The sequence below is a fragment of the Lemur catta genome, chromosome 9 (assembly GCF_020740605.2).
Source record: "Lemur catta isolate mLemCat1 chromosome 9, mLemCat1.pri, whole genome shotgun sequence".
Lineage (NCBI taxonomy): Eukaryota > Metazoa > Chordata > Mammalia > Primates > Lemuridae > Lemur > Lemur catta.
The window spans coordinates 7,806,343-7,823,719 of record NC_059136.1 but is presented as its reverse complement, the minus strand read 5'-3'; the positions used below and the strand labels follow the sequence as shown (position 1 = coordinate 7,823,719).

The window sequence follows — 17,377 nt, the reverse complement described above, 5'->3', positions numbered from 1 at the left end:
AGAGACCTAATTATAAGGATGTTTTGATTTTTCATATTTCTAAAATGATTCCCTGTATAAAAAGATGTATCCACATTACTAATGATAAACCTTTCCAGTTTCCCCCTTGGATCTTAGTGGGAACAAACTAAAGTGCATTAACTTAAAACTTTTAATGCCATATATTTGAAGGAACAAGATCACTGAAAAGGATTGGACTTACTTCTTCATTAGTAAGAAAGACAGAAGATCTGACCTTTTCATGGAAGAACCATTAACACCACATCCGTACTCAGCCATACCTATTCTAAAAGGAAAATATACTCAGATCATGAAAATATGGTCCCCAGAAACTAGAGATTGGAGAATTCATTCATTCATTCTCTATTGATAAAGTGACTTCTATGTGCCATGAATTGTTTTTGGTGCTGAGGACCATTTTGTTGAGCAAAATGGGTAAAGCTCATGTTGTCATTGAGCCTATACTCTAGTGGGAAATATAGAACATAAAAAAAAAAAAACAAAAACAAAACTAAGACATAAAACTAAAGGTAGATGTGTAATACAATGATGGGTAGTATTGAGTGCAATGAAGAAAATAATATAAGTGAAAGAATAGAAGGTAATGGGCAGGGTGAAGATGGGGAGAAGATCCTCTTTGATAAAATGATATTTTAGTGGAAATTTGAGAGATTAAACCATGAATATCTTGGGAAAGAGACTACTACGTAGAATGGAGGCAGTTAAGGAGGCTCTTGTAGTGGTCCAAATAAAAGAGGATGATGACTTGGGCAGAGTGATAGTGTTGAAGGTGATCAGTAGTACTTAGTTTCTGTATATATTTTGGAGGCAGAGTCTGTAAGGTTTGCTGTTAAATAGGATCCGAGTGTGAGATAAGATGCATCAAAGATGACTATAAGGTACTTGACCTGAGCAACCAAGTGAATGTGGAAGCCATTTACTGAGAATAGAGAGAAAGTAGTTGGTGCTCCTTCCTTCGTTATTTATGAAGCCTAATAATAGTGATTTGTCTTTTAATTTCCTGGAATTATGTATGCATGTGATTCAGCTGAGCCATACAAATGGGCTGCAAGGATTTGGATAAGAGTCAAATCCTCACAAAAGCTTTTCTGTAACAAAATGGTATGGAGTATGTCAAGAGAGAATGGGGACAAATAATGAGAAAAAAGAAGGTATTAGAAGAAGATTGTGCTTTAAGTTAAAAAAAAATTCTGACTTTCCCCAGGCCACTTATTTGATAAAAGACTTGGGATCAGATTCTTACTTGAAATATACAGCTGTGAATAGTTATATAAACCTTCTGAACTGCAGTTTCTTCAAATATGAAATGAACATTGTTTTGAGGATTAAATGACAAATATAGCTTTTTTCCTGGTTATTTTTATTTTATTCTTATGATTTACTGAAGATTTCAAAAAAAGTCCTATATCCATGGTGTAATTAGTATCTAAGCTTTTATATAACAAGTAGTTACTGAGATGCATTAAATGTAAGGCATGACAAGTATTGAAGCAGATTCAATAAATATAGAAGATACAGTACTATCCTCAAATGATTTATAATAAATCTACAGTTTGGTTAAGTTTAAGCTCAGGGCAGTATTTGAAAGTGATACTAAATGCTAAAAAGTAGTAAATGCTAAAAAGAACTGCTTTAAAAAATGCAAATATTTATTCATCAATAATTGTGTGCTAAGTATTTTACTAAGTGCCTTCAGTGTGTTAATGTCACTTAATTCTAAGAAACAGAAAAATCCCACAGGTTAGCTACTAATATTATCCTTAGGTATAAATCAAAAGGCAGGAGTATTTCTTATCTGATATTGAGGAGTCTTAAATTTAGCAAAGTTAAGTAATTTGGCCAAATTTATATAGCAAGTGATAGAACCAGACTCCAGTGTATGCAGCCAGACTCTGGTGGCACACACGTAAACTTTCTACCATTTTGTTTTCTCTAGAAAGTATAGAGATTGGAGAAGTTGCTATGGATAATAGTGAAAGAAAGTCTCATGAAGTGCACAGGACTTGAGAAGTTTCCTGAAAGACAGGGAGACTAAGAAAGAGAATGAGAAGAAAAGGATCTGGACTCCAGACCTAGTTCCATTAGCATTTGAGAGGATTTTAGAGTTGGGAGAGCACCTATTGTCCTGTGAATTTAAACAAGGAAATCTGGCTTGCTTGTAGTACTGGATTTGTGTCAGGCAGGAATAAGAGATTAAGTTGGATTGGTGAACTGAGTGAGACCAGTTTGTACAAAATCTTGAATGTCAGTCAAAATAGTTCACACATAGGTAATGAGAAGCCACTGAGACAATTTGAATATAAGTTTGGAATTCTGTCAAATTAGAGGAGAAATATTATGCAAGATAGATAAAAACAGCGAGGAGGGAATTGCTGCCATCTAGATACAGGGTGATAAACCCTGGACAATTGTTCTCCTTCTGAATAGGCTACCTCCTCTTTCTCTCCTCCCTTGTGTATCTCTCCCACTTTCTCTTTTCTTTTGCATGTATTTACCTAGAATTATGGGTTTTTTAAGGAGAAGATCACCTTGGATAGAGATCATGTGTTCTAATCTGCTTTTTTTTTAAAAAAAAAAATTTAAACAAATGGCATCTCTTAGCAGAGCAAAATTAAGATCTCAAGTGTCAAAGCCAAGACTAAAGCTCAATTTGTTTTTAAATTTCTTCTTCAGCACTATGAGTGCTATCCATTTCCTCCTGCTAGGATTTCAAGGAAAAGGAACTTCAGAGTTACCGAATAATTCTTCTCATTCCTTTTACCGAGGGTGGTATTGGCAGTCAGCATTGATTTCAGGGGATGGAGTGAAGGTTCCCTAGCTACTTAAAGCCTCAATCAGCAGAAATTATATCTCTGTATCTATGTTCTTCACTCCAAAAAACGCATCTGGATGTTATTATTCACCAGAGTTAAACACATTGACATCCTTGGGAAAAAGTAGAAGAATCACCTTTTCTACCTCTACTGGTTAGCAGGGAAGGGAAGAGTTGTTACTCCTTAGAGACACCTTTTGGCTTGATGAACTCATCAGGGAGATGTAAATGTCCAGTCTTCTTTCTGGTCTGTACGGAAACATTACCTTAATATGAAAGAAGTGCCTGAGACATAGAAAAGGGAACACAAGCCATGAGTTCTTTCCACCCAGGAAAAGAAATATGAGGTCTTATGGTTCATTAAAGGACCCTAATTTCTGAGCTTCTTTGGGAGATCTCAGCTGTAAACTTCTTTATCAATATTGCATTTGGGATAGGAGAATGGAAGTCCCATTGCAACTTTATAAAGAATAGTGATTTTTTTTGTAATGGTCTTGAAGATTACATGATTTTCTATTAAATGTTTCTCCCCAACAAGGAAAATACCATGACTTTTAATGCAAAGCAGACTGCAGCAGCACAGAGATGGCCCTGGCTGAGATGGAGATGATCAGGAATAATCAATATTCCATGATTAAATCTGTTGAATTGACAGAAAAAAAAAACCCTGCAGTTTTAATTTAGATATTGACTGTCCAGAGGAAAAAAATATTCTGACAGCAGTAGAATGGGGAGTTGAGTTTCCTTTATTCCTCAGATAAAGATGAATTTGTTGCCTACCACCTGCTGATTTCTGTGCTGGGTTGGTGCTAAGAAATTAGCAGAACAAGACAGACGTGATATCTGCCTTGAGATCCCTCTTGATAATATTCCCCAGAATGCAGATTCCTAGAAGGCCTTATTTGCTGCTGTAATTTTCAGGACAAGAATAATACCTGACACATAGTTGGTGTTTTAGTTGAACAAGAAATATTTGGTAAATTAGTGAACAATGTTTTTGTATAACACTCTTGTCTTTTGAATATAATTTTGTATCTTACACCAACTTGTCAGATATGAAGAGGAACATTAAGAAAGGAGCATGTAAGAAAACTGGAGACAAAGCTGTCAAAAGCTTTCTAAGGCTTGTAGTCAAGTCGTGGCATTGGACTCACAGGTCGTCAATTTTTTTTTTTTTGAGACAGAGTCTCACTCTGTTGCCCAGGCTAGAATGAGTGCCGTGGCATCAGCCTAGCTCACAGCAACCTCAAACTCCTGGGCTCAAGCGATCCTTCTGCCTCAGCCTCCCAACTAGCTGGGACTACAGGCATGTGCCACCATGCCCGGCTAATTTTTTTCTACATATATTTTTAGCTGTCCATATAATTTCTTTCTATTTTTAGTAGAGACGGGGTCTTGCTCTTGCTCAGGCTGGTCTTGAACTCCTGAGCTCCAATGATCTGCCTGCCTCGGCCTCCCAGAGTGCTAGCATTACAGGCGTGAGCCACCGTGCCCGGCCTATCAATTTTTAAAATTCACAGTGAAATCCTTTCTTCAAACGAAATTCGAGTCCAGAGATCAATGTGCAAATCACACAGAAGCTGAGATGCATGGGTTCATGTAGCTGTGGGAGGCACAGACCCTTTCTTTCTACAAGTTTCTTCCCCACTTTCATCCCTTGGAACCATTGGATATATCATGCTGATGAAGTGGTTAAGACCTTTGTTCCTCTTACAAGTATGCTCTTCTGTGTTACATAGTTTTCTCTTGATTCGGAAGCTAATCTAGTTGTGTGACCTTAGGTAGATTGTTTGACCTCTCTAAATCTCTATTTTCTCACCTGCAAAATGGGAATTGCAATTAAAAATGCCCATAAGGTTGTTATGAAGATTAATAGGGATAATACATATAAGCAGGTAACAAAAGCATGGTACAAAATAAGTGTTCAATGCATGTTAGCTATAATGGTGGTGGTGATGGTGATGATGATGATGATGATGGTGGTGGTGATAATGGTGATAAGGGGAAAGAACAGTTTCTGACACTCACCTGGCCTAAAACAAAAGGATGAAGTGGGGCTCATTTTACACATGGTGGTAAGAACTTTCAATGTTAAATGAAATATAAAAAGTATCCATTTTATTTTACATCATAGCTGTGATAACTAAGATAAAAACAAATGTTGAATAAATGTACTCTTGCTTTTGTGGTGTCAAAAAGAATTTGTTTTGCTTTTCAGTTGGATTGGATTTAACAAATATTTAGTGAGCACAGTTCATTTATGCCATTTAAAAATATATAATAAGTGCCATTTTATTCTTGTTAATGTAAGTTCATTAAATAATTTCTGTGTGTCAGGTACTCTTTTAGGCTCTGTGGCTCAGAAATAGGCAAAATGCTATCTTGTCTTTGGAACTTCTGGTGGAAGAAATAAGTAAAGTAAGGTAAAATAAATTCCGTGGCACAGGTATCTTAAAATTACTTTTTAAAAATTGAAAATGTCCATATTTCTCTGGTCATTTTGCTTGTCTGAGTTTTTTGTCTATTATATTTCTAAAGATGGCTCCTGGGGAACAATATTCCCTGGGTTCTTGAATATTGATAACAATTTGTACCTCATTATAGTTGAAGGTCAGTTTGGCTGGATATAAAATCTTTGTCTCACATTTTCTTTCTTTAAATATTTTATTTAATTCTTTGAATATCCCCATTCAATTTTCTTTTGAAGCATTGTCATCAAAAAGGATAATCAAATTTTTCCTATGTAAGTCATATCTTCTTATTATCTGGATTTCCAATGAGTTTCTTTTTCTTTAAAATCTAGTAATATTACTAGATTATGTCTTGGTGTTGGTTGGTCTGGATCAGTATTTTCAGATACATGACATACTACTTCAGTATGTAGTTTTTATTATTTAATCAAAGTTTTCTTAATATAGGTTTTAGAATTTGTTCTGATCCCTGGCTTTTTTTTTTTTTAATTCTTTTTCAGGGCCTACTATTCTTTGTATATTGGATGTTCTTTCCTATCTTCAATATTTGTCACTTTGTCTCAAATCCTTTTTATCTCTTTCTTTGTTTCCTTAGGCTTAAACATATTTTTCATTTCACATTTTTCTCTGAAGGCATTTTTGTCCTATTTATTCACTCTTGTGTTCTTTCTAGTCTAGGTTTCATTTACAAATGATATTTTCTTTTTCTAACCATTTATTGAGCTGTCACATCCTTTTAGAGTTTTTGTACTTATGCAGTTTTTTTCATGAATTATAGAATTTCTTCCTTTTTCAAATTATAACTTTCAAAACTATCTTAAATGTTTGCTTTGAAGTAATTCATGTCTGTTAAAAAGTTACAATAATAGTATAAACATTCCTGTATATTTTTCACCCAGCTTACTCAAAAGCTAACATATTACATATCTGTAATACAATGATTAAAACCAGGAAATTAACATTAATGCACTAACATTAATTAATCTACATACATTATTCAGATTTCACCAATTGTCCCAAAATTGTCCTTTTCCCAGGATTATAACATTGCATTAGTAGTAATGTTTTCTCCATCCCCTTGAATCTAGAATAGTTCCTCAGTATTTTTTTTCTTGATATTGACATATTTGAAGAGTACTTGTCAGTTATTTATAAAATATACCTTGATTTGGGTTTTTCTGATATTTCCTCACAATTAAATAGTGATTTTGTATTTTTTGGCAAGAACACCATACAGGTTAGGTTGTTCCCTTCTTGGTGTATTATATCAGGGGTGCATGAATTCTATATATCTTATTTATGGTGATGTTAACTTTGATCATTTGATTCAGGTGGTATTCTCTAGGCTTCTCCACCATATACTATTATTCCCTTTGGAATTAGTTATTATCTTGTAAGGAAATACTCTAAGTCTGTGTAAATATTCTGTCACTCACTGTACTTTCACCCACTAATTTTAGCATCCACTGATGATTCTTGCTTACAACAGTTATTACTGTGATGTTCGCTCAATGATAACTTTTCAATTTTCTTTTATATTTACTAATCTACTTATATATTTACTAATTGGAATTCTACTGAAATGAAGAGCTATTGCTTCTCCCCCTATTTATATCAATATGGACTTATGTGTATTTAATTTATTCTATGGTTATTTATTTTATTATCAAATCTTACCATATTTTGCCATTGGTGTTCCCTTAGAATTGATTTCTGTGTCAGTTCAATGTGTCCCCATTATTCTTAAGTACTTCTTTACTTTCTGGCACCATGATAGATTCTATACTAATATTCTTCCTTTCCTGCCCCACCTCTGAAACCAAGCATTTCTCCAAGCAGCCCTGACATTTTTTTATTGGATAATGCTACTTAGAAATTGAGGTATGGGTATTAGATATGTTTCTTGCCACTAGTTACTGTTTTTAAGTCCTTTCAGTAGACAGAGCTAGGAAATGGATGTATGGACATATATACACACATTTATATCCATTTCTTTATCTACCTGTCTATATAAAACCTTGAGTTCATGCTAATACCTTTGATTCCAATACAACATCACAGAGTTAATTCCTTATTTGTAATTCCTTTCTGTGACTGTGAGAAACCTGGTTGTTATTATTCATAATTGATTTACTTATTTACTCAATCCTAATAATGCATACAAAGTAGTTTTAGAATTGCTAGCTCAGAATTGCATACTGTTGTGAAAAACAAATTTGTATCTTGTCCTTTTTGTATTTAGCTTTACAGTTTATAGTGAAGATGTTGTTTTCTAATGTTACTTAGGTCAATTCTTTTCTTTTTACTTCCTTCAGTGTTATTTATTTGTCATAAAGTTTATGTTCATTTATAAATGTTTTGTAATCCATATGGATTTTCTCCATGGTTCTCTCCTACTTAATTGTATTTACTTATTTCTATGACTATTTGAAACATTATCATGGTTATAAAAGCTGGAACTACACAAGAAGGTGTGCTCAGAGAAGAGTCACTTGCCTCTCATCCTTCCTTCCTCATTCCCAACTTGCCCATTCCTTAAACCAGTCTTATTGATTTCTGAGTTATCATTCATGTAGATTTTGCATAAAGGAATAGATGCATGTATATTTTCTATCCTCTTCAATTTTACATATTTTATTGCTTAACTATATATTTTTTACCACTTAACTATATATTCTAAAAATCACCACTCCATATCAGTTCATAGAGATGTTTCTCCTTTTTTAACAGTTGCCTAACATTTCACTTTGTGAATGCATTAATTATTCAACTACTTTTCTATATGGATATTTACTTTTGTATGCTAATATTATATCCTTTCACCTTATTGAATTATTTTATTGTTTGAGTAAATCATTGGGTTTCAGGGTTTTCCAAGTAGCTGTACTGTTATCTGCATATAGACATAGTTTCATGTCTTCTTTACCAATTTGTATGCTTTCGATTGATGTCTCTTCCCTATGTTCATTGAATAATACTTCTAATTATATGTTTTAGAATTAATAGTTTTAGAGAGAGGGATCCTCATTACCTTATTCCTGATCTTAGAGAAAATTCCTCTAGTGTTTCTCCATTAAATACGATTCTTCCTTTAAGACTTTCAGAATTCCTAACTTGAGGAATGTGTGTTTGTATCATGTAGAATTCATCAATTATTTTCTTGATTTTCTTTATCAGAAGTGGGTGTTAAATTTTTTCAAAGATTTTTTGTTTTAATCATTATAGAAATAATTATTCTTGATTTTTAAAAAATTTCATTTATAATTTTCCATTCTAACAACTTTTTGTGAGAATGAATAAAGGATTTAAAATTTCAGAAATTACTCTTTTTCATATCTGACAAATAATATTATGTTGTTCAAAATGTTAGCTAGTTGCAATAGGCGACTTTAAGTGATTTTTCGCTGGCTAGCCTCAGAATTGGTGGCACAGCTTAAGGTTTCACTGTTCACTTGCATGTGTGTTTGACAAATTCTTCCCAGTAGTTCTTGGTCTCAAGACATAACTTCAGAAACCTTTACATTAGAGTGTTGACTGTTTCAAAGGGAGTAATATTTATTTTTATTGAGTAGTGAGTTTTATACAAGGTCAAGTGCTGTGGAAAAATGTGAATTAACTGATTACATATTCGTGATTAGTACAAATCATATTGTAGGGCTCCCTTTATATTTGTAGCCTGGCTGGCTCACCCCTTAATCTGGTCTGAGCTGATTTCAGCTGAAGTTGTCCTGATCTTGTGATCATCTGAATTGTCCCTTGGATATTTGAATGATGTTATGAAACCAGACTTGTCAAAATGATTTGGAGAAAACACATTTTAATCTTATCTCTATTGATTTTCAAATTAAAACATAAGGGAGACTAACACAATAGTGGGAAAAATAGGGTAGGCAGGTGTGTATGTAGTGGGATCGCTCCAAGCTTTAGGAGCTGGCTCTGCTCCAGCTGAGATGCTGGAAATTCTAAATACCATGAGTTCTAGTTCCTGGAAGGGTGGTAGCAACATATCTCTTTATGAAGTACATGATTCCTTAGAAAATGTTAATTTTCTGTCTTTCCTGAAGATATAAGATGAAGCACTGTTTCTTCACTTTAATGTGCATACAAATTCCCCTGGGATCTTGTTAAAATGCAGATGAAGAGGTAGGGCCCAAGTGTCTACATATCTAATAGACCACCAGGTAATGCTTTGCTCCTGGTTTGTGATTACACTTTGAGAAATAAGGGCAACTAGTTTAGATTTAGACTGACCTAAGTGTCAACCTTGTATAATTTCTTTAACAGAGATGACATCCGAACCCAGGTCAGTTCTTCTGGCCCATCTTTTAAAGACTTCAACTTTCCCATTCCTTGCCTCTGGGGTAATTGTGCCTCTTGTAACCCAGTCCCGGGTTCCTGGGGATGTGGAGGGAACCTGGTTTGATCTCTTCTCTTCCCCTGCTCTCTCAATTATTGACTCTCTGAGCATCTTATGTGACAGAAATATCCTGAACATAATAATATGTCCCTGACACCCCTAGTTGTTTTGAGCTTTAGAACAACAGTGGCCTTGAAGCGAAGCTGCCTTTTGTTTTTCCCTCTATCTTCTTTTTCTCCATCCAAGCAATGTTTGTTTGAACAGCTCTGGACCAATAGTGCCCCATGCTGTTCTGTCCTGTTCTTGAAGCTTTCATGCATCTCTTTGCCTTTATAGATATTCTCCTCCTGCACTCACTGCCTCCTGTTACTAGGATGTGCAGTGAATGGTGAAACTGCTCGCTAAATCTCAGACGCGGTCTCTCTCTTTAGGCTGCATAGCTTGTTGTGCTGGAGGCACTATATTACCAAGCCGGGCATTATTCATTCAGTTTGATGGGCACCATCTCTACCTTTTTCAGTCATGGGTGGATGAGAGAGTTTTGAATCATCTTTTATTATGATTGCACCTTTATAGATTCTCATTTAGGAAGTGACTCAGTCTTCATTTTTCTTTCTCTAACTTGTGGTCCTTTCTTAGCTTCAGGAGTCCTGGTAGTTCGGGGTATGTTTGTTAAGACCTTTGGTTGTATTACTTATTTCCCAGTTTCCGGGCGATCCCTGTTCTTAGCAGATAAATAAGATGCCCAATTCATGTTAAAAGAGTGACTTTTAGTGACATCATTTCCCTTTAGAGTGTCTGGCCTTTAAGGTTATCCTTTACTCAAAATATCATGCAGTTGGTGGCTTCTATTCAATGACCTGTTAGCTAGGACTGGCACTACTGAATCATGCTTTGACAATTTCAGCTGAGGTGCTTTTGTTTGGTCATAACATGACCATGTTTTCTGGAGATCAGAGGCTTTTTCTTTTTTCTTAAGGGAAAAGATTGTCCCACAAAAAACTTCAGTTTTAAAGGTTAAAGACTTCCTAGACATAACCTGCAAAGGCCTGAAAAGATCAGGCTGACAATGTGTATGGAAAACAATCAAGGTAAAGATAGGGATGGAGGTGCCTGAGCCTGAGTGGAGTATGAAAGCTCCACCTAAAAATATCCAAAGTCAGTGCAAAACAATTCATTCCAGTTCTGGTTAGGAATCTTAGTTTTGCAACAACTCCTAGGATTGGGGCATCTAGACAGGGTGATCAAACATTCAGTTTACATTTGCTGAAGGGTTTCCTGGGATGCAGAAATTTCAAGGCTAAAACTGCAACATGCCTGGAGAAACTGGGTATTTGAGCACCCTAGATGCACCCTAGAGATACGTTGTGCACATAATCTTTGTCTTAAACTAGATTGTATTTAAACTTAAGCTTTAAAAAAGAGGAAAACCAGTTGAGTCAAATGCTTGCACCTGTGAATACCAAAAGGCAGTGGATGCTTTTGTTCTGTAAATTTGCAGTTTTTAGTGGGGGGAAAATGTAGTTATCCCTTGGTATTTGAGGGGGATTGGTTCCAGGACACCCTTCCCTTCAACTGCAGATACCAAAATCCGTGAATGTTCAAGTCCCTTGTAAAAAAAAATGGTATAGTACAGTCGGCCCTCCATCTCCGTAGATATCAGTGCCAACTGTAGCAATGATCACCATTTTATTCTCCTTATAAGCAAAGCAAGACTTCAAACTCTATTTGAAAGATGACTGCTTTTCAGAAATTATAGGCACTGAATTTATTGCCAGCCAGTCATAGCTGTCCATCTGCTAATTCTCTCCACATAGAAGGAGCAGCTGTCACTTCAGAAATGCTACAGGAGATAATAAGGTGGGGTGCGTTTCATCTTCAAATGGTTAAAACAAATCCCCGAGAAGAGCAGCAACAGTTCTCTGACTATGCGAATCTCTGATATTATTAACACAAAATGCCAAATGGATTTGGAGATTGGAAGCAAATGGATTTGCTTTAAAAGTAAAAATGCTCAAGTTAGGCATAGTACATATTGTAATAATCTGCAATTTCATAGATACAGGAACTGCCAAGGCCATAGACACACATAGAGATACTCTCGAAATCATAGCCACACATAGAGTGCTGAGTAGAAATACAAACACATGGGCTTCCCAAAACCATACAACCTATGTGTACCAGTGGAATAATTCATTGCCTCCAACCCTACAAAACAAACAACAAACAAAATTTGCCTCAAACTAAGAGTTTTCCTAACTTCTGTATGTCTCACATGGGCCCAATTTCTCTCCAAATCTAGGTACTTAGATAATCTTAGATGACATCCTCCCTCCTGCAGTGTTTAACAGCACAAATTCCAATCAGCAATCTCTACTGATTATTCCTTTGCATTTTTTATTAAATGAATTCTTTTCTGTTCAGCCCACTGCCTCTACCCTTAAGTGTGCTCAGATCAGCTGGTACTGACCACAGCCTCTTGTCGGGGGTCCTTAGCCACGATTCTTCTCCTCTGCATTCAGCCTGCATATAACTACCTGATTATTCTTCATACAGAAAAATGTTAGGATGAGATGAGAAACCAATGACACAAAGTTATGCTGCACATCCCTCATCATTACAGGTGTAGATGAAGATGTAGATGTGGATACAGATGTGGATATAGTAATGGATACAGACACAGGCAGAGTGAGAGTTATACAGATATTTCTCCATGGAGATATCTGAAGTAGATAGTATTTCATTTGCTCTTTAGAATAAACCTGGGAGTGAAGTTAGGCATATCTATCTTTTTTTTCAAATTTGAGAATAGTGACTCTCAAAGAGGCCCCAAATCCCATGCCTGGTGACAGCTCAGAGTTGGAACTAGGTCTTCTTATCTAAAACTTGGGCTGCTCAACAACAAAAATAAACGACTGGGACCTGATTAAATTAAAAAGCTTCTGCACAGCCAAAGAAACAGTCATGAAAATAAACAGACAGCCTACAGAATGGGAAAAAATTTTCACATACTACACATCAGATAAAAGACTGATAACAAGAATCTATTTAGAACTCAGGAAAATCAGCAGGAAAAAATCAAACAATCCTATCAAAAAATGGGCAAAGGACATGAATAGAAATTTTTCAAAAGAAGACATAAGAATGGCCAAAAAACATATCAAAAAATGCTCAACATCCCTAATCATCAGGGAAATGCAAATCAAAACCACAATGAGATACCACTTAACTCCGGTGAGAATGGCCTTTATCAAAAAATCCCAAAACAACACATGTTGGCGTGGATGTGGAGAGACAGGAACACTCATACACTGCTGGTGGGAATGCAAACTAGTGCAACCCCTATGGAAAGCAATATGGAGATACCTTCAACAGATTCAAGTAGACCTACCATTTGATCCAGCAATCCCATTATTGGGCATATACCCAGAAGAACAAAAGTCATTCTTTAACAAAGACACCTGTACCCGAATGTTTATAGCAGCACAATTTACAATCGCAAGGATGTGGAAACAACCCAAGTGCCCATCAATCCACGAATGGATTAGTAAACTGTGGTATATGTATACCATGGAGTACTACTCAGCTATAAGAAATAACAATGATACGACATCTCTTTGGTTCTCCTGGAGAGAGCTGGAACCCATTATACTAAGTGAAGTATCCAAAGAATGGAAAAACAAGCATCACATGTACTCACCAGAAAACTGGTTTCCCTGATCATCACCTAAATGTACATCAGGGAAGGATACCAATTGGATATCAGACTGGGATGGGGGGTGGGGGGAGGGGATGGGTGTATGCCTACATGATGAGTGCGTTGCACACCCTCTGGGGAATGGTCATGCTTGAAGGTGCAGACCCGGGGAGGTGGGGGGGGAGGGGATGGAGGTATGACTACATGATGAGTGCCAGGTGCACTGTCTGGAGAATGAGAACGGACGCGCTTGGGACTCTGACTCGGGGGGATGGGTGGGACATGGAAAATGTATATAACCTAAACTTATGTACCCCCATGATGAGCTGAAATAAAAAAAAAATATATAAAAAAAAAATAAAAAAAAAATAAAACTTGGGCTGCTTCTGGTTGCTGTACAAATCTTTATTTTTTCTATTTTTGTGAATTATAATCTAGGATTATATTTCTGCTATGTGGTAACCTATGAGCCCTTTCCATGTAGATATTGCCCCTGAACTTGGTTTCCATGGAGCATGGGGAGAGAAGATGTAGAGAGAGCTGATGTAGAATTGCTGGCTAGTGGACATATACAGTGCTTACATTTTCATTTATATAAATAGAAATGCTTTTAAAGATGCTCAGCTGATTTTATCTCAGTCAATGTTACATAGAAAAACAAATCCCTGGTTGATGAGAATTCAGGTCAAGGAAAGGAGAATCACAGAGCAGTTAAAGAGAATCCTGAGGCTCTGGGATGTTGTGCCTGCAAGAACCTTGATTTGAGAAAAGAAATTCCATTTAAACACAGAAGACATGCTCGGGAACAAGTCTGGGCCGCCCGCTCCTTTCTGTTGCGATTGGCATTAAATATCTGCTTCATATTTTGCCTTCATCCTTGGTCCCAAGCAGAACAGATAAACCCTATTTCTAGATGTCATTGCCACTAAAAAGAGGAAGGGAGGAATCAAAGCAGGGAAATAACAACAACAACAAAAAAGGGTAGAGAGGAAGATGCACAAAACCTACCATTTCTCAAGTTAAAATATTTTAATGGCAAAATCGGGATGAGTGATTAATCTAAAGATTTTTGGTTTCCAGTGAGCTGTCAGGGGGTCTGACAGGCAGCAGGAAGCTAATATTTAAAGATAATTTCAGAAACATGGAGATGAAAGAGTGGTGAAAGAAGGATGAACTTTCTTTCTTGTACCTCTGAGGTTTATTGAAAATAGTGTTTAAAAAAAAACAGAAAATGAATCTGATTCTACATTTAAGTGTTAGTGCATTTATTCATCCCAAACTATTTACTCGGTATCAGCTCTGACACAGTTACCATCTTAGGATTTTGATGGTGACCAAGAGACTGCCCTTGCTTCCAGGAAGTTCTTAGTCTAATGGAGAAGGCAAGAGAAGTGAAAACAAAAACCCATCCAAAATGGTTTCGTAAGGACTCTGACTAATAGGACCTCAGGATGCTTTTACAACAAATAGCAGCGGAATGCAATGGCCTGGAAAATCAAGGGAAGTTTTCCTGCTGGGGCTATTCCCCTGAAAGCTGGATAGTTAGGAATGGATGGAGAGGGGGAGTCCCAGCAAGGGCCAGCAGACAGAATTGCTCAGGGGGAACTGTGAGCAATTCCATGCAGCTGAAGTATAGAAGGACAAAGGTAGAGGGCTGGGGTGGAGGAGGGAAGTGTGCTGGAGTGCTAGTGAAGGAGATGCTGTGCTGATCCTCCAATCTGTGGCACTTTGCTTGTTACCCCCATTGAGTAAATAACATCTTAGCAGGGCTGCTGTGAACCTCTCCTGTGCATGGGCTGCACTGGTCACCTCCAGTGGGCTATTAGGAGCACTCTACCTGACAACTCAGCATCTCAGTTCACTCCCTCTGAACTGCAGTCAGTGCTATCACTAACCAGCTAAGTCATGTTCGTAAAGTAACTTGGAACTTTCCAATATGAACATTTTCACTCCCGAAATGAGGGACTGTATGATTTTGAGCTCATTCTCACTCTCATATACCCTGATGCAATCTTTAACAAAAGGTACTGTGATTTTCTAGGTAAATATCAAGCTGTCTGTGTTCTCCACCTGGCCAGGGAGGGAAGCAGTGTGACAAAGGAAAGGACATAAGGGTTAGAGGCAAATAGACCCAATGGAAACCGTAGGTCTTGGTTAGGTGATCTCAGGCCATTAATTTAATCATTTCTAAGCCTCAGTCTCTTCACTGGGATGCGCTAATATTTACATGGCAGAGTTATTGGGCCAGCTGGAAATATCATATATAACACACCCAGTATGATAGATTGACCTCAGCTTACTATTTGTGGAACTGAAGGGCCCAGAGCCTAGAGAAATTTATTGAATGTATTTTCCATGAGTGTATATAGTGGGGAGCTACATTTCTCAAACTTCATCTTAAAACTGATAACCCAATATTAAGTCAAATATAGTTTCTGGTTCTGTCTGTGGCTGTGAATAATCATGGCACTTTGGGAGCTTAAACAACAAATCTGCAGCTTTCTGGACATCTAGAATTGATGCCAAGTGGGCAGAAGTCAGAGGGAAGTTGGATTCATTAGTTTAATTGTCTGTCTTGTGGAGCTTTATTTTCTCAAGTAATTTTTTTCTAAATGTGTATTTATTTGTGTATGGTTTGTTCCTGCAGTCACAGATGCTCACTGAGGGGGGAAGATTTGAACAGACAGTGGCTGTCTCCCCAGGCCCATCTCCAGCCAACCATCTACCACGCCAAAGGACTCCTCTACTACCTGGGCAGCATTGGCCGGAGTCCCGTGGTGAGTCACTCACTTCCCTCTGCCTCCACACTCTTGGCTGGTTCCTTCTATCTTCCAGAAGGCAGATTATACTCTGCCAAGGCCAAAAACTGAAACCAAAACCAAAAATAAAGGCCAAAGACCTGCGTAGGACAAGCTCAAATGGAGGATGTACTGATTTCCTAGGGCTTCTGTAATGAACTACCACAAACTGGGTAGCTTAAAACAACAGAAACGTAGTTCACATTTCCAGAGGACGGAAGTCTGAAATCAAGGTGTTAGCAGGGCCATACTCGCTCTCATGACTCTAGGGAAGAGTCCTTTGTTCATTCCAGCTTCTCATCAATGTCAGCAATCTCTGGCATCCCTTGGCTTGTGGCAGCATAACTCCAACCTCTGCCTCTGTCTTTACAAGCCCATCTTCCCTCTGTGTGTGTCTGTATTCCAATTTCCTTCTTGTAAGGACATCAGTTATTGGATCAGGGCCCATCCTGATCAAATATGGCCTCATCTTAGCATTATTATATCTGCAAAGACTCTATTTCCAAATAAGGTCACGTTCACAGGTAACAGGGTTTAGAGCTTCAACATATCTCTTTGGAGTACACAATTCATCCCACAACACAGGCAAATAATCAGTACTCACTGGAAGAAACTGGGCAAGAAATTATATTTTATCTTATTTCCTGGGCCTTCCTTTTTCTGAGATTTCAGTTATTGGAGAAGAAATAAAATGTACATGACTATTAAATAGTGTTTGGGAAAAATCCTCTAGGTGTTTATATCCATCTTCAACTAATACTTAATACATTCTGAAGATGATTCTGGCACTGTTCTAAGTAGTTTATTCTCCCAAGCCTCTGGTACTATATAATTTATTTAAAAAACAGATTATGTGAAATCAGAGGACTTGGTTTGAGATGAGAAAGAAGATATGGCAGCAAAGTAAGCATATGAAAATGCTCATTTATTAGCTACAAACTGTGAACACACCTGTCTGTAAACTATGGATAGGCATATGTCCAAACTTAAAGTCCTTACTTTACCTAAGAAACTTAAAATAGGGTGGAGAAGCTGACATATTGGCCAAATCAAATAAATGTCTCTACTATTAATCACCTTTTGAGCATCTACTATGCAATCCAAGAAATAGCATATTCAATAAATATTTAATGACAAAATGGATACATATGTAACATAGAATATTATTTAAATCTCAAAAGAGATTAAGTAAAGTGATTTCTATGAGGTCACCCAGAGTGT

The 17,377-nt window shown here is 36.9% G+C and overlaps 1 protein-coding gene across 1 annotated transcript in view; it reads left to right on the top strand.

Annotated features, from left to right (window-relative positions):
* Window positions 1–17,377, top strand: part of AGBL1 (AGBL carboxypeptidase 1) — a 641,096-nt gene that overhangs the window by 290,872 nt on the left and 332,847 nt on the right. Inside the window, exon 19 of the mRNA XM_045560454.1 lies at window positions 16,006–16,135. Coding sequence (XP_045416410.1) covers window positions 16,006–16,135 — 130 coding nt within the window. The remainder of the gene's footprint in view (window positions 1–16,005; window positions 16,136–17,377) is intronic.